This window comes from Moschus berezovskii, chromosome 23, assembly GCF_049115385.1.
Source record: "Moschus berezovskii isolate FMDL1 chromosome 23, NW_MosBer_1.0, whole genome shotgun sequence".
Taxonomy (NCBI): domain Eukaryota; kingdom Metazoa; phylum Chordata; class Mammalia; order Artiodactyla; family Moschidae; genus Moschus; species Moschus berezovskii.
The window spans coordinates 42,544,164-42,571,291 of record NC_142482.1 but is presented as its reverse complement, the minus strand read 5'-3'; the positions used below and the strand labels follow the sequence as shown (position 1 = coordinate 42,571,291).

The following is a 27,128-nucleotide window of genomic DNA, read 5'->3' as shown; positions in this document are numbered from 1 at the left end:
TAACTTTGTGCATTCATATGTAAGAAGTGTCCTAAGATAATTGTTTCTTCACTTCATGCCAATTCAGCCTGTGAAATGTTTTATAGGAATGCTCTGCTTTCTGATAGTGGAAGAAACCTGTACATCAAACCTCAGCTCCAAGGTCAGAGAATTCCAAGCTATCTAATTCTCCATCTATCTGAAACGGTAGACTTTTCATCAGAAATTAGGTATGCCAGAAGATAATGGAATAGCATTTGAAAGTGATGCTGCTGCTGCTGCTAAGTCACTTCAGTCGTGTCCGCCTCTGTGTGACCCCATAGACGGAAGCCCACCAGGCTCCCCCGTCCCTGGGATTCTCCAGATGAGAGGTTACTTAAAAAAAAAAAATCTGTAAACCCAGAATTCTCTACCAAGGAAAAATATTTCCCAAAGCTGAATAGGAAATAAAAGTCCTTCCTGACAAACCAAAACTGAAGTGCATTACTATCAGACCTGCAAAACAGGAAATGTTATAAGCTGGTCTCAGGAAGAGAGAATACAAAGCAATGAATATACACAGAAATGAGTACAACAGAGGTACATATAAGGAATATTTTCCCCAATTTTAATCACTCTAAAAATGACTGACTACATTAAGCAAAAATAGTAATGGCATATTGTACAATTATAGCACACATGAAAACAAAATCTGTGGCAGCAATGATTCACAATATAGGAGGAAGTATAGTATTGCAAGCTTCTTACATTGTAAAGGAAGCATCATAGTACAATTTGAAGGTAGATTTTGAATGATTGTAGCTGTATATAGAAAACACTAGGGAAAACACTATTTTTTTAAGACACAAACGATAAGGCAACATTCTAGATGTAATCAAATCATATAAGATTTTCACATATTTCAAAGACAGTAAGAAAGAGATAAAAGAAAGGAGAACATAAAAAGTAACTAATAAGACAGTGGATTTTTTTTAATACAAGTATATCATTTACATTATATCTAAATTCCTTAAATCCACCAATTATAGACAGAGCCCATCAGATTGGATAAAAAGAGTTCAGAGTCAACTATATGCTGGACTATTATCCAACTTTGCACAAGAAACTATCATTTCCAGATAAGATACTTGCTAAAGTAACTGGATCCCTGAGTCAGGAAGATCCCCTACAGAAGGAATGGCTACTCACGCCAGAAAATCCCATAGACAGAGGAGCCTGGCAGGCAACAGTCCCCTGAGTCGCAAAAGAGTTGGACATGATTTGGTATCGACAAAAACATGGCTCGGCATCAAGAAAACCAATTCTACTGGGAGTGAGGTTCGAACCCATGCAGACGGATGTCTATTGGATCTTAAGCCCAATGCCTTAACCACTCGGCCACCACGATGGTGAGCCCTACTACCTACAAGTCAAATATTACTGGGTTAAAATTAATTAGGCTTTCTAAATTCCATATATATGCGTAAGCATACTGTATTGGTGTTTTTCTTTCTGACTTACTTCACTGTATATAATAGGCTCCAGTTTCATCCACATCATTAGAACTGATTCAAACGCATTCTTTTTATTAGCTGAGTAATATTTCAGACTCTGATGCTGGGAAAGGTTGGGGGCGGGAGGAGAAGGGGACGACAGAGAATGAGATGGCTGGATGGCATCACCGACTCTGTGGACATGAGTTTGAGTGAACTCCGGGAGTTGGTGATGGACAGGGAGGCCTGGCGTGCTGTGATTCATGGGGTCGCGGAGAGTCGGACACGACTGAGCGACTGAACTGAACTGAACTGAGTATTTCATTGCGTACCGCAGCTTTCTTATCCATTCGTCTGCCGATGGGCATTTAGGTTGCTTCTGTGTCCTAGCTATTGTAAACAGTGCTGTGATGAACATTGGGGTACATGTGTCTCTTTCAGTTCTGATTTCCTCGGTGTTTATGCCCAGCAGTATATATGGAATTTAGAAAGATGGTAACGATGACCCTATATGTGAGACAGCAAAAGAGACACAGATAAAAAGAACAGACTTTTAGACTCTCTGGGAGAAGGCAAAGGTGGGATGATTTGAGAGAATAGCATTGAAGCATGTATATTACCATATGTGAAATAGATCATCAGTACAAGTTCAAAGCATGAACCAGGGCACTGGGACAGCGCTGAGGGATGGGATGGGGAGGGAGGTGGGAGGGAAGTTCAGGATGGGGGACACATGTACACCCGTGGCTGATTCATGTCAATGTATGGCAAGAAAAAAACTACAATATTGTATTTAGCCTCCAATTAAAATAAATTAATTAATTTTAAAAATTGATTAGGCTTCCCTGCTGGCTCAGATGGTAAAGAATCCTCCTGCAATGTAGGAGACCTGGAAATTAATTAGACTTGCTAGTCCCTGGAGCATTATGAATAATTTTACACCCTTGAGATCGGAGACCAAGCTTTAAAGAGAAAAAGCAAATCCTTATACTGCTTCTTGGAAAAAACTAATGAAACACAGTAAGTCTAGTTAACATCAGTCTTATATACATCTTATATATATTTTTTCTTGTGATGAAAACTTTTAGGGTCTGTCTACCCTCTTAACAACTTCCAAATATTCAATACAGTATTATTATTAATAACTATACTACCATGGTGTACCTTACAGCTCCATTTCTTTTATAACTGGAAATTTGTACCTTCTGACTCCTTTCATTCCTTTAACCATCCTCCATTCCCCTCTCAATCACCGATCTGTTCTCTGTGTCTATGAACTCAATTTTGATTTATTTTGTTTTTTGGATTCCAAATGTAAGTAAGAGCATACAGGATTTGTCTTTTTCTGTCTCACTTATTTCACTTAGTATAATCCCCTCAAGGCCTAAATCAATGAAAGATCATCAATAATAAAATCAGTATTTTTATTATACATTATGTGGACATTTAAACAAACAAATAATGTTTGCTTTATGCCAAAGTAAAATGTTGAGAACACATACTAATCACAAACTTAGGAAAAGACTGTTCTGTAGCAGCGGTAACAAGTAGCCACCAGACCTGAATTTAAACCAATTGATCGATCCATGATAATCATTTTGTGAACATTTGCACAGCCAATCACTGTCAACCCCTGCTTTCTGAAATGAGCCAGCCAGGGATGCACTCACTTCAGTAAACATCCCTTTGAGTGCCAACCAAACAACAAGAGTCTCTCCAGAAGAACCATGCTTCCACAGAATATGTCAATCCACTGACCCTCTGAAAGTCTACCCTTAAGCCCCTTCCCAGAAAATATCAGTCCTCAGCTCTTTCATAGGGATGGTGCCTTACCAGCACTGCTCCCTCCTTAAATGAACATAGGCTTTGGACTTCAAGCAGTAAGTGGTGAAAATGCCCATTTGCCAAATCTGAAATGCCGAAATTTCATTTTTTGCTGGGACTGTGTTTGCTGGGGGCAGGGGTGGAGGGGAAGGAAGGTATTGTCACTGCTGAAGAACGAATGAAGTCAACATTCATTCCCAATTTGATATCTGTGAGGTTATCTTCAATTTGTTAGGTGACTGCAGCAAAATCATTCAGTTAGTAAGTAACAAAAGGCTTGCAGTAGCCCAAATGGGGACTGAACCCACATCCTTGGTGTTACTACCACCATGCTCTAACCAACTAAGCAGTATAGTCAGCTGGCAAAGAAACCTTTTCATACAAAAGCAATACAAAGATTCAGATTCTGGAACCAGCTTAAAAATAATACATCAACAAATTGGACAAGATAGAAATATATTCCCAGAAACATACAATCTACTGGGACTGAATACTGATGAAACAGAAAATCTGAACAGCCCTATTACTAGCAAGGAGTTGAATCGGTAATCAAAAACCTCCCAAAAACCTCCCTAAAACCTCCCTAGCTACTCTAGGACCAGTAGCTTCACTAATAAATCCTACCAAATATTCAAAGAGTTAAAACCAATCCTTCTCAGATTCATCCAAAAAATCAGAGAGGGGGAAACTCTTCCAAACACATTTTACAAGACAAGCATTGCCCTGATACCTAACAAGGAAAAGGATGTCACCTCACACACTGAGGAATGGTATGCTGACTTACACACGACTTTGCGTGAGCTTTATGTTACCTAGAACAGCCTGTCTAGATATCAAAAATATCTGGTATACTTTGCTTTAATCATTAAAGAAAAGAGTGCATTGTCCAGAAGTAAAATATGTCTGCTTTGAAAATAGAGGTAAAGCTAAGCAATTTCTGTAATAGTCCAAGTCAGAGATGCTGGTGGCTAGAAGAAGGTGATAGCACTGGAGGTGGAGAGAAGTTGTCAGATTGTAGATAAACTTTTAGAGTAGAACCCCATCAACAACGGTTGATGGATTTTTCATTCACTTAACATTTATTGATTGCCCACTGTGTACACTCGTATAAGAACCAGGCATTGAGCAATGGACAAAGGAGATGAAAAATCCATGGCCCTGTGGAGCTTACTATTCTCATCTGGGAGACAGATGATGAACTAAATAAATAAAATATTTATACTTCTGATAATGATATGTTGCTATGAATAAGAGTAAAAAATAGAGGAGATTTAGTGGTTTGACCTTTTTCCCCCCATTTGGACCGTTTTATTAATACCTTCTTAACATTTTAAAATATTTCAACTCATGAACACAGGATAACTTTCCATTTACTTAGATCTTCTTTAATTTCAATGTTCTGTTTTTTTCGGGGTACATGTCCTAAACGTCCTTGGTTAATTTATTCTTGAGTATTTTTTTCTTTTCCATACTCATGTAAATGGAAGTGTTTTCTACATTTCAGTTTTGGATTAGGGCAGTGCTTTGAACCAAAGACATGAGTAGGAAGAGGCAGAGAATGGTGGTTGACACCATGTAGAAACAGCCTTTAAAAGGTGACAAACCCTCCTTAGGGTCACTGAACTAGAAAGCAGCAGGTCCAGGATGCTTCCCCAGGGCCTTCTGCTGACTTCGGAGCTCAAAACTGTCCTGCCTCCTTGCTCTGGCTTCTGTGGATGTAGATGCTTCAACCAAATGCCTCCCACTTCTTTTTCTGTCTCTTATTGGTCAAGATGCTGGGAGGAGGATGCTTCCTCGTTATTGCCAAAGATGGCTGTTTCATCCTCACCTCTATTTTCTCAGGGGGACCCTACTGTTACCCTGGGCTCCCTGCCCGATTCCTGGTCTTTGCCAGAAAACTGCTACAAGTTAACTTCGTAGGCATGCAGCGTCCTCCGCTCCTACCCAAGCGCACTGGATCAGAATTTCTGGGGTAGGGCCAGGAATCTGCCCTAGGTAACTGTGATGTTCCTTGGGGCTGGCGAGCTCAAGTTTGACAATTTTTAAAGAGATGACCATGGAAGACCCTTTCTGGACTCTGAATAGTGATCTGACTGAGGTGAGGGAGGAAGTCATGAAGGTTTGTGGAGAAATAGGAATCTACAGCGGAGAAGGCAATGGCACCCCACTCCGGTACTCTTGCCTGGAGAATCCCAGGGACGGGGGAGCCTGGTGGGCTGCCGTCGATGGGGTCGCGCAGAGTCGGACACAACTGAAGTGAGTGACTTAGCAGCAGCAGCAGCAGCAGGAATCCACAGAGTTAGAGGAGCAGGGGCAAGCATTCTGAGGCAGGAGTAACATTCTGCTGCTGCAGAAATATTCAAAGTGCTATAAGAGGTCTAAGGAAAATGGTAAGATTGTGGGTCAGAGGATGGGGGTGAGATTGATGGGGAGCAGGAAAAAAAGGGGAGATTAGAAAATAGACATGCCGAGACTGGAAGAGAGAGAGAGGAGAGAGACTTGGAGAGAAGATGGAAAGAGAATCGAGGAACAAAGAGACAAGCAGACTGAGTATTGGGGCAAATGCGGGGGACTGAAAGCATGCTGGAGGGCAGAGAGAGGGAGGGGAAGGAGGGGCTCCTGAGGTAGAAAAAGGTGGCCCCTGAAGGCGAGGGGAGAGTGAAGCACAGGCATGGAGACTGAGGGCCAGCGGGAAGGGAGATCAAGGGACAAGAGAGGAGAAAATCAAGCGCAGAGAGAGAATTGGAGATCCAGGGGCCACAGCTGCAGGTCTGTATATACAGACTCTGGCGTCCCTGCCTTGCTTGAATGGTTCCAACAGAAGCTTGACCTGTTCCAGGACAGGAGTCTGCAAACATACCTGAGCTCCTGATCAAAGACTGTAAATTGAAAGGCCAGCCCCTAGGACAATAGAGGAAGTCTTGAGTGAGTGGAGGGAACACAGCCCCTAGAGCCCTCCCACAAAGGACAGGACAACATGGCCATCGAGCCTGTGCCATGGCTGGGCCCTCTGCTCCTGGTTTCCCTCTGGGCATCCTCAGCTCCAGGTAGGAGGATCCTGAGAGTCAGGCAGGGGCTTCCCAAGGGGGCCTGGCCTGACTCTTTCCCCTCCACATTCCACAGCTTCCCTTCTTCGGCGCCTTGGTGAGCACATCCTGAGGTTTCAGGAAAGCTCAGCCTTGGGCCTGGGGCTGGGCCCAGATTCTGTGACCCTCCCAAAAGAGGGGTGGTTGGAGCAGCCACTGGACCCCTTCAATGCTTCTGACAGACGCTCCTTCCTGCAGGTAAGGCATGGAGAGCGGAGGTCCCCTGCTCACCCTACTCCCTCCTCAGTCCCACTACTCCGCCCCTCAGTCTCTGCTTTCTATTCCATCTCTACCCCTCTGTCACCTCACCCCTCTCCCCATCAATCTTACCTGATATCTGCTGTCAGTACCCCTATGGCCCTTTAGTCTAGCCCCTCTGTTTCTTAGATATCCCCTCTCTCCCCTAGTCTCCCCTTCCTTTCTCTAGCCTCCCACTTTTTTCGTTCCTTGGGTCCTATCCTTCAGTCTTTCCTTTTCCCTGTCATTCACTCTCACTCCCTCATTGCCCCTCAACTACCACTCCCATTCTCCCTGTCCTTCAGATTAATCACCAAACGCACCACCAAGTCTCAGTATGGAGCAAAAATCTGGACCAGCTTTGGAACCAGACCTGGCTCCCAATAGGCACTTGAAGATATGTATTGAATGAATGAACAGATTTACCACTTTTAGACCTACTCTTTTACACTTGCTGTCCCCACAGTTTCCAAAGGTCATCTCACATAGGCTTTATTCCTAAATCCACCTGCATTCATTAATTATTCTACAATAATTATCTCAATAGAGAGCAAGTGCCTACCACTTGCTAGCCACTATTCTTGACCCTGGGGTTATCAGACTGAAAGAGCTGACAAAAATATCTGCCCTTGTAGATATTACATTCTAGATGAGGAGACAAACAGGAGAGAAATGAACATGTAAATAAACAAGTCAATGTCAGATAAAAAAGATCCATTAGGGAAAGAGACCACAATGAACAGGGAATAAAGAGTAGGTCAGAACTCTCATGATTCCATTTCTTCTTCCCCATCTCACCTCTTAGCGGTACTGGGTAAATGACCAACATTGGACCAGCCAGGATGGACCCGTATTCCTGCATCTGGGGGGTGAAGGCAGCCTTGGACCTGGCTCAGTGATGAGAGGTAAGAAGCAAGGGTGAGGACAGACAGGGAGAAGCTGGTGGAGGTGAGGAAGGGGAGTTGCATACTGTGAAGTGCTGTGAAGCCTGAGGTTTGCAAGAATTGACACCCACCTCACACACATCCCCTTTGGACTCTTCCCAGGGCACCCTGCAAGTCTGGCCCCAATCTGGGGGGCCCTGGTGATAAGTCTGGAACATAGATTTTATGGCCTGAGTATACCTGCTGAGGGGCTGGACATGGCCCAGCTCCACTTCTTGTCCAGCCGCCATGCGTGAGTGGGGGATAGGGAATGTTTGGGGTCACAGGACTGAGGATGTCTGTATTTTGGCTTCTCTGCATCTTTGTCTCTTCTTCCACTGCCCAAAGTTGACCTCTGAGTCCCTGGTCCCATGTTTTCTTCTCTTTCAGTGTTTTATTCTTTCTTTTCCTGTCTCTGCGTCTCTCTCTTTCCCTATCCTTTATTTCCCCACCTCTTCCAATGTATTCTTATCTTTTGTTATCACACTATGACCTGCTGGTCCAGACTACCAGAATCCCTTACATGGATGACACAGCTTCCTGTCCTCACTGGTCTCCTTGTTTCTGTCCTTGAGCCCATCAGTCTATTCTCCAGATGAAGCCAGAGTGATCATTAGACCACAATCCAGATCACCTCTCTCCTGGCTCAAATCCCTCACATGTCTCTAATCGCACTCAGAGCAAAGACAAAACCTTTACAACATCTCCTCTACCAGTCCCTGGATCTGCTTTGGAAGCTCCCATGCTGGCTTTGGAGGCTTCCCAGTTAGCTCTCTGGCCTCTCTCTCCCTTTTACTGGGTTCCAGGTACACTGAAGTTCTTGCTGTTCTCCAGACTTGCAGGCACATTGCTTCCTTGAGCCTTTGAACTCTGCCTTCTTCAAAGAGTGGGCTTCCCCCAGATATTTGTCTAGTTCCCTCTCTCACTTCCTTCAGTGCACCCTACTCCTGTTACCAAATCCCTTCTCTTTCTTTCCCCCCTCATCTACTTTTTGTCCCGCCCCCCCAGGACTTGTCTCTCCCTTTTCTGCTTTCTATCTCTCTGTATCTGTCTGTAATCAGTCTGACTTTCTCTGCCTCACTCTTGTCTCCATCTATGTGTGTCTCCATCTGTATCACACTGCCTGAATATTCCTCTCTGTCTCTTAATCTTTTCACAAGCTAAACTAGTTTCTAACTGCCGTAGGATGACACTAACTGCAAACTGTTTCAGAAAGGTTAGGAGGAGAGAAAGCATTTGGGGTTAAAAAAAAATGTTAGGGTATTCCCTGGTGATTAGGGCTTCACGATTTCACTGAAGGAGTCATAGGTTCGATCACTGCTAATTGGGGAACTAAAAATCCCAGAAGCCTTGTGGTACTGCCTAAGGGAAAGAAAAAAAGAAAGGATATTAGATATATTCAAATATCTCTGTCTCTTTTTCTAATCGTGTCTCCCTCTCCACCAATACCTCCTAAGCTATCCAGCCTAGGCCCCCTCCTTTTCCTGAATAGCTCTCTTTGACAGTCTCCAAAGCCTCCTGTAATTTAGATTTTCACCTAAACTGTCTTGAAGATTTTTCTTCTCCCACCTAGTCTGGAAGAGAAGAGTGGAAGCTTTCCAAATGAGTCTCCCCTGATCTAGGCACTTGTGTGGAAATGAGTGTGTAGGTATGGGGAATCCTCAGAAGTACCTCATGAGAAAAAACCCCAGCTTCTGTCCAGGCTCTCTCCATTCTTTTCTCTGGATCCCCGCCTGTAAATCAGGGAATCTTCAGGGATTCCTACCCATGGGAACCGACTCAGCCTCTTCTCTGACCCTAGGCTGGCGGATGCGGCTTCTGCTCGCCTCACACTCTCCCGCCTCTTCAATGTCTCCTCCACCAGCCCCTGGATCTGCTTCGGAGGCTCCTATGCTGGCTCCCTGGCTGCCTGGGCCCGGTTGAAGGTCCTGGGACCCCTCTGGGTGGACTGGGGGAAAGGAACTTGGACTGCGAGGTCCCTAACTCAGATAATAGGAAAACCTCCTTCCATACCCTCCTTCCCCCATCCCCCCATCCCAATCTTCCTTCATAAGAGTTCGTTGTGTAGAAGGTAGGAACTTGCCTGAGATCACACAACGAGTGACACAGGGGCGGGCAGATATGGGATCCCAGTCCTTCAACCCCCAGACTGATAACTTGTCCTCCCTCAGTTTCCCCATCTCTTTTTTGCCTCCATCGCCTCTTCCGCTCCGGTGCGGGCCATACTGGATTTCTCCAAGTATAATGACGTAAGGATGGCGGGCGGTGGGCCCGGGGGGAGGAGGGTCTCAGTGGTACGGGTCACCTAATATTCTCCCGCGGCCGGACTTTAGGTGGTGTCTAGAAGCCTAATGAACACTGCCATTGGCGGATCCCTGGAGGTATGAGTTGGGGCCCAGTCGGAGGGGGATAGGGAAAGAGAAAAGGCCTTGAGGATGGGGGCCAGAGAAAACGGCTGAAGCTTGCAAGGTGTTGGGGTCTCAGAGACTTGGGAGCCCCGAGAGGTGGGTGAATTTGGGAAGAAGGCGAGAGCTGAAGATGGGTCTGGGTACCAAGAAGGGAGGACCCAACAGGGGCGAGGCTGATACGGGGGCGGGGCTGGAGGACGGACGACCCTATCAGGAGGCTGTATTCGTGTGGGCGGGGCCTGGGTGGGACGGCCCGGAGGAGGAGCCGGAGGAGGGCGGGGCCTCGAGCAGAAGAGACTTTCGACTGGCCCCAGGATGAATCTGAATGTGGAAAAGTGGGGAGACCAGGGAGGATGAGGGTCGCGGAAAGGGAAAGGCCGAACCCCGGGCCCAAGTCTTCACCAACGCTGCCTCTCGCTCTCCGCAGTGCCGGGCAGCGGCGTCCGCAGCCTTTGCGGAGGTGGAGCGGCGGCTGCGCGCGAGCGGGAGGGCTCGGGCAGCGCTGAGCTCGGAGCTGGGAGCGTGCGGGAGCCTGGAGCGCGCTGAGGACCAGGCAGAGCTTCTGGGGGCGCTGCAGGCACTCGTGGGAGGTACGGTGCAGTACGATGGGCAAGCTGGAGCGCCGCTGAGTGTGCGACAGCTCTGCAGACTCCTCCTCGAGGATCGGGGCAACTGCAGCGGCCCTGCACCCTACCGCGGGATTCGTCGGGCAGTGCAGGTGAGAACCCCGGGCACTGCCAAGAGTGAGCAGAGCGAGGATTCCTGCTGCACCTCTGCTGTGTGAACTTGGGCAAGCGTAAACCCTTCTGCACCTTAGTTTCCTCATCTGTAAAATGGGTATTACATCTCAAAAGGACCTCTGAGGTGAAATGAGGTAAGAGCAGTATGCCCTAGGGAACAGGGAGCCTGGAGCACAGCAGGTAAATGTTAGCGTCTGTGCTTACTATTTTGCCTACGTTGTTTTGTCCTCTTTCTGGGGCCTGCAAGAGCATCTGGCACCCAGCAAACTCTCAAATAGTATTTGTAGAATGAAGGAAAAACTTTAGTCCAGGGGACACAGTTGTCCTCGGGACACAGTTCTCCTAGAGACCGGGGCGCCTAGCCTCACAATCCCTCGGACTCCCAGCCTCTACAATGCAGATGTCACTTTTCCATCGATGTCTGCACCAAATGCTGTGCAGTGTGCTTCACATATACTATCTCATTGAATTCTTAAAATAGTTCTAGGAAGTAAACACTACTATTGTCCCCACACACAACTGAGGAAACTGAGATCTAAGATATTCTCACTTGCCCAAGATCAACTTTACAGGTGATGAGTTCCTAGTCATCTAGCACCTTAATTTCTAACCCACAGGGACCTAGGTCCCCAGCAACTCTGACCAGTGACCCCAGGAAAACTCAGAAACACACTCTTCTGACCTTTGACCAATGGCTCCAGGGCTCCAGGCCCTGCCTTGGCGGGGGGTGGGCAAGGAATGTATGTCTACATATATGTATGCGTATTGTCCTTTAGGTTGTCACACACAGCTTGGGTCAGAAGTGTTTAAGCATTTCTCGAGCAGAGACCGTGGCACAGCTGAGAGTTACAGAAATCCAAGTGTCCAGCGTGGGTGACCGGCAGTGGTTGTACCAAACTTGTACAGAGTTCGGCTACTGTGAGTGACTGGCCCAACTCTCACCTCCAAAACATACAGTTTCTGCTGTGCCCAGACAAACCATCTCAAGGTGGTCCAGGCTCATTATGCTCCCTCTGAGACACCCCCAACCTCACTCCAGACATTAGTCCATCACAGCCCTGATCATTCTAGGCCATCAGTGTCTTGGGCTGAGTGCAACTCTGACAGGACTGTGAACTCACTGAGGGGAGGCTCTGGAACTGTCTCAGTTATCACTGGGGAGAGCTCTGTACATAATTATTAAAGAGGTAGGGAGCTGGCTATACACTCCACATTGATGAATCCCTCTCTCCACAGACGTCACCTGTGAGGTCCCTGGGTGCCCTTTCTCCCAGCTCCCAGCTCTGCCCTCCGAGCTTGAGCTATGTGAACAGGTGTTTGGGCTTTCAACCTCATCTGTAGCCCAGGCTGTGGCCCAGACCAACTCCTATTATGGTGGCCAGACCCCAGGGGCCACACAAGTGCTGTTTGTTAATGGTGAGTGTGCCGTCAGAACTTGACTCCTTAGTGCTTACCTGGCTGTGGCTCAACACACCATCCTGTCCTTTCTTTCCAGGGGATGCAGACCCCTGGCATGTGCTAAGTGTAACACAGACTTTGGGACCGTCTGAGCCAGCCCTTCTCATCCCTAGTGCCTCTCATTGCTTGGACATGGCACCTGAGAGACCCTCAGATTCCCCTAGCCTCCACCTTGCTCGACAGGTAAGAGAGAAAAACCTGAGTGATTTGCATTATCATTTGCATGCTAATATGCATGTTCCTGCTCTCTACTAGTGCTGGAGTCTGAACTTTCCAAATTCTCCCCACCTCTCTACAGAAAATCTCCCAGCAGCTGCAGACCTGGCTTGGGCTTGCAAAGGAGAGCCAGATTAGGGGTGCTGTCTGAATCCTACACCCTCACCAACTCCAGAAGGGCCACCTCAGTCCTGGATGTATCCATTGATTGGACAAGAAAAAGCAGCTTGTTCTGAAAGAGGAAATTTCCAGGAATTCACATTTAGGACCTGTCCTGCATAAAACCATCCTGTGTCTACAAATATCCTCACTCCTGACTAAAAGTGCTTTGTTATAAAGAGTTATATAAATTAAGTGATTACCCTAAATGTTCTGTCCATTTTGTTCACTCACAAAGCCATGTCCGACTCTTTGGGATCCTGTGGACTGTAGCCTGCCAGGCTCCTCTTTCTGTGGAATTCTCCAGACAAGAATACTGGAGTGGTTAACATTCCCTTCTCCACACCTCAATGTGAATATCATTATTTACATCAAATGTCAAATAAACATGGCTCTTTATGCTCATCTCCTCCCCCTGCAAATCAGCCTCAGCCTCAAATTCTGTTCAGCTCCCGGCCTGGCTGCCTTGCTGCATGACTGTCTCTGGACTTCAGACGCTGACCTGCCTCTGCTTCTCACTGTTGCTCTCACTGGACCCTCGTGCAGCGTAGACTGTCTCTGTCTCTGCTTGTCTCTCGATCTGCTCCTGCTTCTCCGAGTATCTTCATTTCCGTCTCTCCGTGTCTAGTCTGGTTCTCTTTCTTTCTCCGCGTCTCTGTCTCTGCCCTCGTCTCCCATTCAGTGTCTTTCCACTTTCCTCCCCTCTTGCTTGCTCTCTCCTTCCTTACTCCATCGCTCTATTTCTCTCTCTCATTTCCGGTCTCTGCGGCCCTTTAGTCGCTTTCTTTCTCTCTCTCTGCCTCTGTTCTCGCTCTTCAGACTTTCCCTGTCCTTCGCTATCTTCTCAGTCGTGCTCTCTCCCTGAGGCTCAGTTTCTGTCTCTTAGGCTCTTCCTCACTGTCTCTACTGCTCTTCTTGTCCCTTCATCCTTGTCTTTCTCTGTCGGTCTTTTAGTTTTCCCTCTTTTTCACTCACCATCTTATTCCATCATCAAACGTCCCTCTTGGGCATTATCAGCTTCCAGCCCTAGGGATTTAGGGTTCTGATCAAGCCTTCCTGCTGAGGACACCTCCAAGTTCTGAGAGATTGGACCCACTCTCACGGGGGCCCACTTAGCCTGCCTTAGCACTGCCAACAGTCCCATGGTCACTGGTAGGTTCAACCCGCGCCAGGACCAGAAATTTGCAAGTCAAGTGACCCGAGTGCCTCTGGGAAGCTGGGCCGGGGAGGGAAAGTGAAGACGAGTGGGGTGAGGGGAGGGATGGGCAGGAGTGTGGAAACAGAGGCATAAAGCCCATCCTGTGAGGGGGCACTCCCTGCCTTTCTTGACTCCAAACCCCGGGGAGTAACACTGTTATCTCTTCCGAGGATCAGTCCTAGCGCAGATCACAGGTGCTGCCCTGTAACAAACGCTGCTCTTGAACCGCAGCCACTCATGCCGAGGTCTCGCCTCAGGGTCTCCCATCCTTGTTTAACGTGCGCACCGCGGTCTGACCGTCATGGGTGCTCGATTCCTGTCGAGAGACGAAAGAATGAGTCCACTCTGCAATCATACATACTCTTCCTGTTCCTCCTACTTTGCTGGATACTTATTTGCAAACTTCTCCATCTATTCTTTAATGGCTTTGGTTTGGTGCTGGGCTACCTGGTCTCCTCGAGTATTCAAAGAGCCTCCCTATCAATGTGCCTGTGGTGCCAGGCCTAGCTCTCAGGTAGGTAGTCCAGAATATTGGTTACCTCAGTCCTCAGGAAATAGAGCTCATTCACGCCAAATACTAAGAATTCCTCTTTGTTTCCCCCTAATTCCACGGTGGGGGAGAGGAAGAATGCGATTTTTTCTTTCTTTGAATATTAGTTTGTGGTCGTTTGGGTTCATTGTGTTCCTTTTCCAGCTCCTGGAGCGGCCCTATTGATTCCTTTTCTTTTAATAGCACAACAGGACCCAGCAGTCCGCCGTCTGGCCGGTTAGCTCAGTTGGTTAGAGCGTGGTGCTAATAACGCCAAGGTCGCGGGTTCGATCCCCGTACGGGCCAGGCTTCGTGGAGGCCTTCGTTTTCTACACTTACACGCAGAAGGTGACGGTTCACCCCTTTTAGGGTCACCAGTATATTCCAATTCATGGCTGGGACACGAAACTCTCGCTGAGAACTTTAACTGGAACCCTACATCTTTCCTCATGGGTGGAAAGGATAGCAGTCACTGACCATGCAAGACACAGAGCGTCGCTTTGGCACATTTTGATCCACAGGGTAACTGAGTCCAGCAAAGAAACTGACCGTACTGGATTATTTTCCTCCAAAAATAGACTATGAAACCATCTACACTTTCTACATTTCCACATCTGGGTCTTAACTAGGTCAGCAAAAGATGAAACAAGATTTTTCAAATGCTCTGTGAAAAAACTCTATTGATACAAACACAGCAGGAAAGAAACAGTTTTGTCAGCTGTCTCTTTATGCGATGGAAAGAGCCATCAATGGCCAAACCTGAAACTCTTTGAACAACGAATACTATAGTTTGAGATAAAGATCCAAACTAAGTATAAAATACGTATTCATGAGTCCATACTGTTATAAATCGGTGATTAAATAAGTAAATCAATGAATACAGGAGACGGGATGTATTTTTCTTCCTGATGCATTCCAACTAAGGTAAGAAACTATTCCCCACCCACCCACCAGGAGATGGAGCTTTAATCTCTCCCTTCTGGAACATGGGCCATCCTGACTGACTAGCTTCTAAATAGCCAGGAAGAAGTGGGAAAACATAGGAAGAAACTTCACAAGGGAGAAAAATGGCACACACTACCTTAAAAATGATCAAGGTTGGCATCACTAATGGTAAGCTATCCTCCTATCACGTAACATCTGATAGGAAGTGATGGGACAAGTACTTCATCTCTGTGGTCTCATCCAGAAACCTGTGGCCCCAGGTCTTCATGTGAAAACTATCAGACAAACCTAGACGGGAAGATAGTCATAAAAATACCAGATAAAAATAATTCATCCACACCAAGAAACAATCACAGACCAGAGGAGGTCGAATGCAATGTGGGATCCCGGGGGTGGGGGGGAAGACACTAGCGTAAGAACAGATGTGACACACACAAACACATGAGTTTAGTTATTATTAAAGTATCAGTGTTGGTTTCTCCGCTTTAATAAAGGTTACCGTGGTAACCTAAGAAGCGAATTAAAGGAAACTCTGAAATGGGTACAAAGAAACGCTACTGTTTTGGCAACTTTTCTAAATACACTCCAAAGTAAAAATTTAGTTTTCAAAAGTCCCATAGGAAACCTGTCTGTTTCCCACCACTTAAATCAGAGTTGAGACAAATGCCCAGTGGGCAGTAGGTCCATGACAGGCAGTTCTTAAAAGCTGAAGGAATGTGATTGGTGTCTTCTTTGATGAAGGACATGCAGAGATATTTACATGGTGATCTGTGCAAGATGGTACATGCTACAGATTATTCTCCCAGAGTCCCATTCCCACACTGAAATGCAAACCAGACCAATGACATCCGTCTTCAGCCTATAAAAGACATCTGAAATGGAGCTGTATGGTGTATGTTGAACTTGAAGCTTGGTGAGTTTCTCTCACAAAGTTTCAAGTAACACATGAAATGTTTTCTTTCCTAGCTTGGCCCTAAAATAATTCCATTTGTGTCAATAAACATCTTAACCACTGCTCTTTGTGACATCTTGCCCATTATAAAGGGCAAGACCATCTTGCCCTGTGTTCCCATGACAAAATCCAAGATTTTCAGACAGAACAATGGCCAGTTCACTGTTCTTTCGTGGGGTCATCACAGAGATCATCCTTTGCCCAGACAATATTACTCACCCCTTCTTTTTTGAACTGGGAGACCAAAGGTTACTTTAATGTTGGGTGGGTTTGTTTTTTTGTGGTTTTTATTTTACTTCTTACTTGTGTGTGTGCACTCAAGTGCCTTTGATGTGCTTAACAGCAGGTGGTTCCTAACTTAACTTAGTTTTCCCATTGATTCACAAAATACTCGATCAAGTACAATAGGAGAGGTGAATCACATTGGGCAGAAAAATTTAAATCCTATAGCAGTATGCAGATGTGATTGCAATGAAGGAGGTCTTCAAATAGAAGTAAATGGAAAATGTGACCTACCTTTACAGAAGTACTGGAGAAGCTACAGTTGTTGGGAAAAAAAAAAAAAAAAGGACACAAAACAAAAGTCTGTTATTGCAAGAGATACTGGCAGCTTCCTGACACTATTCACTAGCACCTGTGGAAGCAATATTGTTTATGCGGCCTAGATTTAGAACACTTGTAGCAGTCTTATAGATTGAGGCTAGAAATAATCTACACTACCTGCCAGCACTCTTCAAAGAGTTTGAGTAAATAAAAATGATAAATTGAGGTTTTACATTTTCTCAAAGTCACAAGGATAATGACAGATTTGTAACAAAGAATCAATGGAGTCTGACATCAGAGTTTGAGCTCTGAAGCATCACTGCATACTGCCTCGTGCTCAGAGGAGAGGACTATTCTCTGATATTTATGCATTAAATGTCTATTTCAGGAACTCAGAGAAGTCAAGAACTTGATGACAGTTTTAATGTAAGACATGTCTACCAAAGTTTTAATTGTCTGTATTTCTGTGTCAAAAACATCATTCTTACATGCTTACATTTGCTGAATTCTTACCTTCCTTTTCCCTTTTGCTTGCCTTTACTGTCCACATTGCTCTCAAATAAATATGAACAGGCACACTCCTCTCTTGTCAGATACTGCCCTTTGACAGTGAGCGTAGCAAAAGATACGGTGAAGTCCTTTCAAGCGCTCCATTTCATGTTATTGTTTCAAGACTGATAAGCACCACTGTTTTCCTTTTACAGATTCGAAAGGGAGAAGTATTAGTATCTCCCATAGGAAGGATCCCTGAGTTGGGAAGAAACCCTGGAGGAGGAAACGGCCACCCACTCCAGTACTCTTGCCTGGAAAATCCCATGGAGGGACAAGCCTGGTAGGCTACAGTCCATGGGGTCCCAAAGAGTCCACGACTGAGTGGCTTCACATAGGAAGGTGCAAAAGTCAAACGATTTGGCTATCGTTCGAGGGTTCAGAGGTTCCGAAGGTTTTTCTTGTCTTGGCTCAGCACGTAAACGTCTGTGCATATTGCGGACGAGAGAAGGTAAAAGACTTGATGGAAATCTTGAGAAATAGGAAATAGTCCTGAGACTGTAGTGTTGATCTAAAGTTCTTGAGAAATGCATTGGTGAGCCGGGAAAGTGAAAACTCCTTCAAATAATATTAGGAATGAACAGTCTACTGTAGCTGGCTCCGTGGCTTAGTTGGTGAAAGCGCCTGTCTAGTAAACAGGAGATCCTGGGTTCAAATCCCAGCGGGGCCTCAGGCAGCACTGTTTTAAATAGAGCGAAACAAGTTAAAAAACGGAATTTGTTTACCTCCCATCAAGCCCCGGACTACTTCGGAGTACTACCAATGCTCTCCCGATAGCCGTGAAAAGGCGGTTCTCAGACATCTTGAGATGAGAATTACAGCTGCCCCTTGGTCTTTCCTTCGCATTTTAGATCAGGTCTCAGAAGTTGCCAGTTTGGTTTTGTGGGATCTCTTCACTTATGTTCGCCTCCTAGAACTTGTACCGCAATGGAGACATTTGTTTTTCTTCATGGAATCATTGAATTGTCATGCCCCCCTTCAGAGCCACCCCCTTCCCCGCCAACTCCCACCACCCCGATTTGGCACCAACTTTTGTAGTGCTTACAGTCGCGCTTCTCAAAATTTTATGAGCATATGAATGACATTCAGAAAACAAAGATCATGGCATCTGGTCCCATCACTTCATGGGAAATAGATGGAAAAACAGTGGAAACAGTGTCAGACTTTATTTTTTTGGGCTCCAAAATCACTGCAGATGCTGATTGCAGCCAGGAAACTAAAAGACGCTTACTCCTTGGAAGGAAAGTTATGACCAACCTCGATAAGATATTAAAAATCAGAGACATTACTTTGCCAACCAAGGTCCGTCTAGTCAAGGCTATGGTTTATTCCCGTGGTCATGTATGGATGTGAGAGTTGGACTGTGAAGAAAGCTGATCGCCGAAGAATTGATGCTTTTGAACTGTGGTGTTGGAGAAGACTCTTGAGAGTCCCTTGTACCGCAAGGAGATCCAACCAGTCCATTCTAAGGGAGATCGATCCTGGGTGTTCATTGGAAGGACTGATGCTAAAGCTGAAACTGCAATACTCTGGCCACCTCATGCGACGAGTTGACTCACCGGAAAAGACTCTGATGCTGGGAAGGGTTGGGGGCGGGAGGAGAAGGGGACGACCGAGAATGAGATGGCTGGATGGCATCACCGACTCTGCGGACAGGAGTTTGAGTGAAGTCCGGGAGTTGGTGATGGACAGGGAGGCCTGGCGTGCTGTGATTCACGGGGTCGCGGAGAGTCGGACACGACTGAGCGACTGAACCGAAACTGAACTGAACTGATGAATGACCTGGTGTGATCCATTATAATGAAGGTTTTAAATGACTGCGTCTGCATCAGGGGCCTGAAAGTCAGCATTTCTGCAATCTCAGACTCTACACTACTGTTCCATGGATATTTCACGAAGCAAGGCTGGAGACTTACTGGTCTAGTCCAGTGGGTCTCTTTTCAAGTTCTGCGTTTTCATATGTTACAGCTGTCTTCCTGAATCACTAGGTAATCCAGCATTGTTTTTACTCATTTGTCCTTAGTGAATGAAATGAAATCAAAAGAACTAAAAGAAGAGGAAAGACATTCTAATATGAATTACGGCAGTGTAAATCAAGTTGTGTTATAACTGTTTCCTCTTTTCGATGTGAAATGGACCCTTGATGATACTGGAAATTTTGGAAGGAGAACTAAGGTTATATCTAAAAGAGGATAAAAAATAGTCAATGACAAAATACACCAAAATTCTTTTTTATTTTTTTAAGGTGCGGGCAACTGACTTTTTAAAGCATTCTTTGTTTATGAACTTCAACTGTTTAAAAAGTACATTTTGATCTGAACAGCCTTTGTGCGTTCACTAGTCACATAACTCAAAGGACCGTTTGCAACCAGTTGCTTGCATAATTTTTCGGGACATCTGGTAGGGCCTGGATTGGGTACATTGTGGGGCTACTCCTTACTGGCTTAAAAATAAACTTCTACTCAAATTATGGGAACCTAAATCCCAGACTTGATGGTTGGGAAATATTGTCTCTCCGCAGGAGCTTTCAGCGCTGCTATTTGTGAAAGATGCCAAGGCAGAGCTGATGCAGAGAAATCAGGAATTTCTCACATGGAATTTAATGAAAGACGACAGTTTCGCTGCTGAGCGCCTTCCTGGTCCTCGAGGGGAAGTGCTGGGAAGAGGGAAAATACAATGAGGCAGGTCCGGTAAAATGAAGAGAAAAACAAAGGAGAGGCAAGGTGGGCATCTGTTGAACAGATTCAGATCGCTCAAAGCACAGTCGTTCCAGGGCAGTGTGAGTGACGCTGGATGATAAGTTGACCGATGACTCCCACCTCGACTTATTCCGGCGCAAAGTCCAGGCCCATGAATTGCCAAACACTACTCCTTTGGGCACTCCTTTCTGAGAGTCAAGAGGGCACAGGCCATCCCAACCCCGCTCGGCAGTCTCCTCCAGACGAGCTTGGCCCTCTCGGAAGTTCGGTGGTCTTCAGGACTCTGTGCGTTGTGTTCTGGCTCCAACGACGAGGACGAGAGCTGGGAATCAAAGGCACGGGACAGTATCGGCTTGTTGCCCGTAATCAAATGCCCTTGGAACCTGAGGACACCCTGCCTGATGTTTGGCAAGGTGTTTGGACTCTGCTCCCTTCTAGCTCAGGCGGTAAAGAATCTGCCTGTGATGCGGGAAACCCAGCTTTGATCCCTGGGTCGGGAACATCCCTACTCCAGTGGGTTGTTTCCAGATGTCCGGCCTGGAGAATCCCATGGACAGAGGAGCCTGGCAGGCTACAGTCCATGCGGTGGCAAGAGTCGGACACGACTTAGCGACTAAACCACCCCCACCACTGAGTTAGGTGTGGTTATGAGCCATCCAGTTTCGATATTATTCTTTTAGCAAAAGTTTTTGAGACGACGGAAAGCAAGGCACCGCGAGTGAAAACATCCTGCCAGAGAGAAACATTCACAATTACTACATTGGGAGCGTGGCGGGGTGGGAAGTGGGGAGCAACCAAGAAACCGAGTCTGCGGTTTTACGGGACTTGTAATGCCCCCCACGGGCGTGGCGTTTCCGTGGTGTAGCGGTTAGCACGTTCGCCTTACACGCGAAAGGTCCCCGGTTCGAAACCGGGCGGAAACAGCCTGACCCACCGGCTTTTGCTATCTTACAGACAAGGGCAAAGATTTCCTTCGGATTTTGCTGCCCTGTCCGAGGTTCCCGATTCCAACGTACCTCAGAGCACCCGTGCTCTCACCTACGGCCTTTTAAACTACTTCCTCCATTTTAACATTTCTGAACGTTCCTCTGACTCCAGCAGCTTTACAATGTGTCAATTATAATGTTCTCTCCTAGTGCAATTTTGAGGAAAAAGGGGTTCGTTTTTGTGAGCTACCGGGGTAGCTTAGTGCTTATTATGTCCTGAACGCTTACTGCTCCTTCTGTCCTGTCTAACATACAGTCGCTCATCTCAAATGCATGCAAGTATTTCGCTACATTTTCTTCACCAAGCTTTATGGTTTTCGCTTTCACTGGTAGCCTATGGGCAAATGATTTGAAATGCAAGCAACTGGCCCGAAGCAACTGAGGTAGGCCTACAGCAGTACAAGTGAATCAATGAAAGAATGCAATCAGTCAAACAAGAAGCTAAAACCAAGAGACGGGAAAAAGGGGAGGTTTCCAGATGTCTTCCATCTCTGGCAATTTTTCCCCCCCTTACCAGAAATATTTTCAAAAACCTCCGACATAAAATCTGTGTGTGCAGAAGGTGGAAAGGAATGGAGGAGGGGATGGAAGCAATGAATCAGAAGTTTCCTGTCCCCAGAAACTACACGGAGATCTTGAGTCGGGTGGAGACCGTTGCTTAATCTCACTGTCCTTCCCTTTTTCTCCTAATTCCCCGGGTCCGCGTGCGGATCCCCACCGGTACCCTCAGGGAATTATTCCGTAGTCCGCCTGGATCCGAATCTCTGCTCAAATGTTTCCACCACGCGGTCGACGCCGACTCGCCCCTTTTCTGGGAGCGCAGGCAGCACGCGGTCATCTGCAGCGGGACCCAATTACCCACCCACCTAGGCTTGCCTGGGCGGGCTGGTCACATTCTGCCACGGGTTGTCCTTCCGTCGCACAGACCCGTCGCTTCCCCGGGTTCAAAAGAAGTTCCATTTAGGCACAGAACAGTCCCGGCTGAGACAGGAATGGAGTTGAGGTGCGTTTGTCTGCGTGTGTGCTTCGAGGCAAGGCTGTGGGACAGACATACACGGAACGGGGCCTGGGGACCCTCGCAGGCAGGGTATCTAGACCAGCAGCGGCTCTTCTCGGACGGTTCGGGGACTCGGCATCCAGATCAAACGGAGCGCACGACCGGCAGGCGGAGAAGGTCCGCGTCGCCCCCGGGAAACCAGAACTATTCCTGGAGTCAGGACCATGAACAGCGCACTCCGGATTTGCCGGGCCGTGTGAGGGATTTCTCAGAAGTGAGAGAGGATGCTGCTGGTGCTAAGTCACTTCAGTCGTGTCCGACTCTGTGCGACCCCATAGACGGCAGCCTACCAGGCTCCCCTGTCCCTGGGATTCTCCAGGCAAGAACACTGGAGTGGGTTGCCATTTCCTTCTCCAATGTGTGAAAGTGAGGTCGCTCAGTCATGTCCGACTCATAGCGATCCCATGGACTGCAGCCTACCAGGCGCCTCCATCCATGGGATTTTCTAGGCAAGAGTACTGGAGTGGCTTGCCATTGCCTTCTCCGGAGAGAGGATGGGGGAAATGTTTTAATGGTATATTGAGTGGGTGGCGCGTGTGTTTTAGGCACAGATTTTTTTTTCTTTTTTTTTTTTTTCAACTTAAAAAACACATAAAGTACCGCAGACGGTATTTCCGTTGTTGCTGCTGTTCAGTCGCTGTCGTGTCCCACTCTTTGGGACCCCACGGATTGCGGCACGCCAGGTTTCCCTATCCTTCACTATCTCCCAGAGTTTGCTCAGATGCATGTCCGCTGTGTCGATGATGCCATCCAACCAGATCATCTTCTGTCTCCCCTTTCTCCTCCTGCCCGCAGTCTTTCCCAGCGTCAGGTTCTTTTCCAGTGAGTCAGCTCTTCACATCAGGTGGCCAAACATTTGAGCTTGCTTCAGGATCAGTCCTTCCAAAGAATATTCAAGGTTGATTTCCTTTAGCATTGATTGGTTTGATCTCCTTGCAGTCCAAGGGACCTTCAAGAGGCTTCTCCAGCACCACAGTTCCAAAGCATCGACAGTTCCACGCTCAGCCCTCTTTATGGTCCAACTCTCTCATCCCTAAAAGGCTGCTGGAAAAACCATAGCGTTGACCAGAGAGAGGGATCTTCGTTGGCCAAATGCTGTCTCTGCCTTTTAATCCGCTGTCTAGGTATCTCATAGCTTTTCTTCCATGGAGCAAGTGTCTTTTAGTTTTGTGGCTGCAGTCATCATCCACAGTGATTTTGGAACCCAAGAAAATAAAATTTGTATTTCTGCTTGATGGTTCTGAAAGAAATGGTCACATGTTGAGGTATGGGAAAGTCATCCTGGCTTACATATGTTCGTGCCTAATAAAAGGTTAAAAAGTCTGTTTTAAAGGTAAAACTTAAATGCCATTCTCCCTGAGAGGTGAACGCTAGTAGTATTTCCCAGGTGCCCGGACCAGACTGATCCGATGTGTATTGGCTGATCTGCCCTTTTTCTTTTTTTGAAACCTTTAAGGAATGTGCCATTTCACTTTTGATGTTTTTTGTTCTGACAAGGAATCAGTTCAGTTCACTTGCTCAGTCGAGTCCAACTCTTTGCCACCCCATGAACTGCAGCACGCCAGGCTTCTCTGTCCATCACCAACTCCTGGAGCTTGCCCAAAGTCATGTCCATCGAGTCGCTGATGCCATCCAACCACCTCATCCTCTGTCATCATCCCCTTCGCCTCCTGCCTTCAGTCTTACCCAGCATCAGGTTCTTTTTCCAATGAGCCAGTTCTTCACATCAGGTGGCCAAAATATTGGAGCTTCAGCATCAGTCCTTCCAATGAGTGTTCAGGACTGATTTCCTTTAGGATAGACTGGCTGGAACTTCTTGCGGCCCAGGGGACTCTCTCTCTCAAGAGTCTTCTCCAACACCACAGTTCCCAAGCATCAGTTCTTTGGTGCCCAGCTTTCTTTATGGTCCACCTCTCACATCCATACATGACTATTGGAAACACTGTAGCTTTGACTAGACGGACCTTTGTCAGCAAAGTAATGTCTCTGCTTTTAAATATGCTGTCTACGCTGGTCATTGCTTTTCTTCCAAGGAGCAAGCATCTTTTCATTTCATGGCTGCAGTCAACAACCCACCTGCAGTGATTTTGGAGACCCCCAAAACAGTGAGAGTGAGCCCCTTCTCACTGTTTCCATTGTTTCCCATCTATTTGCCATGAAGTGATGGGACCAGATGCCATGATCTTACTTTTTTGAATATTGAGCTTTAAGCCAACGTTTTCACTCTCCTCTTTCACTTTCATCAAGAGGCTCTTTAGTTCTTCTTCGCTTTCTGCCATGAGGGTGGTGTCATCTGCATATCTGAGGTTATTGATATTTCCTCCCGCAATCTTGATTCCAGCTTGTGCTTCATCCAGCCCAGCATTTCGCATGATGTACTCTGTGTATATCTTAAATAAGCAGGGTGACAATATACAGCCTTGACAGTACTCTTTTCCCAATTTGGAACCACTCTGTTGTCCCATGTCCAGTTCTAACTGTTGCTTCTTGACCTGCATACAGTTTCTCAGGGGGCAGGTGAGGTGGTCTGGTATTCCCACCTCTTGAAGAATTTTCCACAGTTTCTTGTGATCCACACAGTCCAAGGCTTTGGCGTAGTCAACAAAGCAGAAGTAGATGTTTTTCTAGAATTATCTTGCTTTTTTGATGATCCAACAGATGTTGACAATTTGATCTCTGGTTCCTCTGCCTTTTCTAAATCCAGCTTGAACATCTGGAAGTTCACAGTTCACGTCCTGTTGAAGCCTGGCTTGGAGAATTTTGAGCATTACGTTGCTAACATGTGAGATGAGTGCAATTGTGTGGTAGTTTGAATATTCTTTGGCATTGCCTTTCATTGGGACGGGAATGAAAACTGACCTTTTCCAGTCCTGGGGCCTCTGCTGAGATTTCCACATTTGCTGGCCTATTGGGTGCAGCACTTTCACAGCATCATCTTTCAGGATTTGAAATAGCTCAACTGGAATTCCATCGCCTCCACTAGCTTTGTCCATAGTGATGCTTCCTAAGCCCCACTTGACTTCCCATTCCGGGATGTCTGGTTCTAGGTGAGTGATCACACCATTGTGGTTATCTGGCTCCTGAAGATCTTTTTTTGTATAGTTCTTCTGTGTAGTCTTGCCACCTCTTCTTAATATCGTCTGCTTCTGTTAGGTCCATACCATTTCTGTCCTTTATTGTGCCCATCTTTGCATGAAATGTTCCCTTGGTATCTCTAATTTTCTTGATGTGATCTCTAGTCTTTCCCATTCTATTGTTTCCCTCTATTTCTTTGCACTGATCACTGAGGAAGGCTTTTTTACCTCTCCTTGCTATTCTTTGGAGCTCTGCATTCAAGTGGGTATATCTTTCCTTTCCTCCTTCGCCTTTCACTTCTCTTCTTTTCTCAGCTATTTGTAAGGCCTCCTCAGACAACCATTCTGCCTTTCTGCAGTTCTTTTTCAAGTCTGAAAATTGCAATAAGGAGTTCATGATCTGAGCCACAGTCAGCTCCCGATCTTGTTTTCGCTGGCTGTGTAGAGCTTCTCCATCTTTGGCTGCAAAGCCTATAATCAACCTATATAAATATATATAATCAATCTATATAAACAGACAAGGTATAAAACTGCTGAAAACCATATTCTCCGGAGCCGTTCTTCAGAATTAGTGAGAGACACTCACACGGGACTATCGTCCTTAGTTTGGCTTGATTCACACTTCTTCTTCAGTTCTGGGTATAGACTGCTTGTTGGTTATTTCCCTTGACACCTGAGTACAGACTGCAAAACTTCAGGGAAGTGATCCCTCGATGTCTGAACTCCCATTGCCTCTGCGCTGGTGGAGCTCAGCACCCGGGGGTGGCAGATCCCTGAAATTCCAACTGAGGGAGTCGGCCGGGCTGTCTACGGGGACCACCGCTGTTGCCCGTCGCGGTCTAAAGGGGGCTGCGTGGTTTGAATGCCTGGGAGTTTTCTCCAATATTTGGGGGAATTTTAGCTGACTTTTGCTCAGACTAGATCTCAGATTCTGTGAACTTTGAGAGGACAAATGGATGAAAGGCAGGAAGCGGTGTTTCTGAAAGGGTCGCCTACCACCTGAACATCTGAGACCTATTTTATGACATGACCCTTAAGCTTATGGCCTCAAATCCTCTCCATGGCCTCTCCTATGTCTCCAGCTTCATTTCTCACTTCACTGCCCCCCTCTCCCCCACCACCCTGTCCTCTTATTTCCCAGAGATTTGTGAATATATTATTTGTTTCACCTCTGTTCCTAGTTACTATCTCCCCAACCTCGCAACTTGCCCTCCATCATCACTCCTTCAGATAAAACTTCCCCAAAGCTTTCTGCACGAATCTTCACATTTCTGTTAGCTTCTGTACACCTGGTCTTTTATGGCAAAGGCCAGTTAGGCAGCAGATGGCAATGCTGGGGGTGAGAAAGCGTTGCATTCTGGATTCCAAGTTTGTGCCATCAAGAACACTACTCTGTCGTGTCTCTCTCAACATCCAAAATCCTTCTCTCAAGGCAGTTGTATATTTTGAGGTGTTCCTTATGCCCAACTTGAAAACGAAAAGAAACATATAACCACAGTGTCTAAAGAGAGCATGTCTGTCTGTTTAAATTGTATGTGGTATTAAATCATTTCCTGAATTCCAGCAGTCTCTGCCTGATGTGATTTTTGCACCTTTGAGTATACCTTTCCTGCCTTCTTGCCTCTTTTTGCCTTTACCATTGACTTCTGCATGCTTTTATCTGATGCATGATTTATCATAGAATTTGGCCATGATTCTCCCTCTTGAGTTCAGTTCAGTTCAGTCGCTCGGTCGTGTCCGACTCTTTGCGACCCCATGAATCACAGCACGGCCAGGCCTCCCTGTCCATCACCAACTCCCGGACTTCACTCAAACTCATGTCCATCGAGTCGGTGATGCCATCCAGCCATCTCATTCTCTGTCGTCCCCTTCTCCTCCCGCCCCCAATCCTTCCCAGCATCAGAGTCTTTTCCAGTGAGTCAACTCGTCGCATGAGGTGGCCAAGGTATTGGAGTTTCAGCTTTAGCATCAGTCCTTCCAGTGAACACCCAGGACTGATCTCCTTTAGAATGGACTGGTTGGATCTCCTTGCAGTCCAAGGGACTCTCAAGAGTCTTCTCCAGCACCACAGTTCAAAAGCATCAGTATTAATTA

General features: G+C 46.5%; 1 protein-coding gene and 3 non-coding genes across 5 annotated transcripts; all 4 read left to right on the top strand.

Annotated features, from left to right (window-relative positions):
• The first annotated feature begins 6,252 nt into the window (after window positions 1-6,252).
• Window positions 6,253-12,494, top strand: PRSS16 (serine protease 16). Of its 2 annotated transcripts, XM_055406962.1 has the most exons (12): window positions 6,253-6,322; window positions 6,399-6,559; window positions 7,404-7,503; window positions 7,645-7,774; window positions 9,323-9,446; window positions 9,693-9,770; window positions 9,855-9,902; window positions 10,357-10,647; window positions 11,446-11,587; window positions 11,906-12,085; window positions 12,165-12,310; window positions 12,426-12,494. In XM_055406962.1, the coding sequence occupies exons 1-12, from the start codon at window positions 6,253-6,255 to the stop codon at window positions 12,492-12,494; spliced, it is 1,539 nt and encodes a 512-aa protein (XP_055262937.1). The 2 variants fall into 2 exon arrangements, with proteins under 2 accessions (XP_055262937.1, XP_088687582.1); XM_088831456.1 differs by lacking the exons at window positions 7,404-7,503; window positions 7,645-7,774; window positions 9,323-9,446; ... (1 more) ...; window positions 9,855-9,902; window positions 10,357-10,647.
• A 1,967-nt stretch (window positions 12,495-14,461) lies between these two features.
• Window positions 14,462-14,535, top strand: TRNAI-AAU (transfer RNA isoleucine (anticodon AAU)). Its single transcript has one exon. It is a non-coding gene; the product is annotated as a tRNA-Ile (tRNA).
• Window positions 14,536-17,814: 3,279 nt separating this feature from the next.
• TRNAT-AGU (transfer RNA threonine (anticodon AGU)) lies at window positions 17,815-17,888 on the top strand. Its single transcript has one exon. It is a non-coding gene; the product is annotated as a tRNA-Thr (tRNA).
• Window positions 17,889-20,767: 2,879 nt separating this feature from the next.
• On the top strand, window positions 20,768-20,840 carry TRNAV-UAC (transfer RNA valine (anticodon UAC)). Its single transcript has one exon. It is a non-coding gene; the product is annotated as a tRNA-Val (tRNA).
• The last annotated feature ends 6,288 nt before the right edge of the window (window positions 20,841-27,128 follow it).

Bases quoted from the DNA above. Each gene is read 5' to 3' on its own strand.
- PRSS16 (XM_055406962.1), top strand. From the start codon at position 6,253: ATGGCCATCGAGCCTGTGCCATGGCTGGGCCCTCTGCTCCTGGTTTCC. The intron at 9,903-10,356 runs GTATGAGTTGGG...CGCTCTCCGCAG, and splicing joins CCATTGGCGGATCCCTGGAG to TGCCGGGCAGCGGCGTCCGC. The intron at 10,648-11,445 runs GTGAGAACCCCG...ATTGTCCTTTAG, and splicing joins GGATTCGTCGGGCAGTGCAG to GTTGTCACACACAGCTTGGG.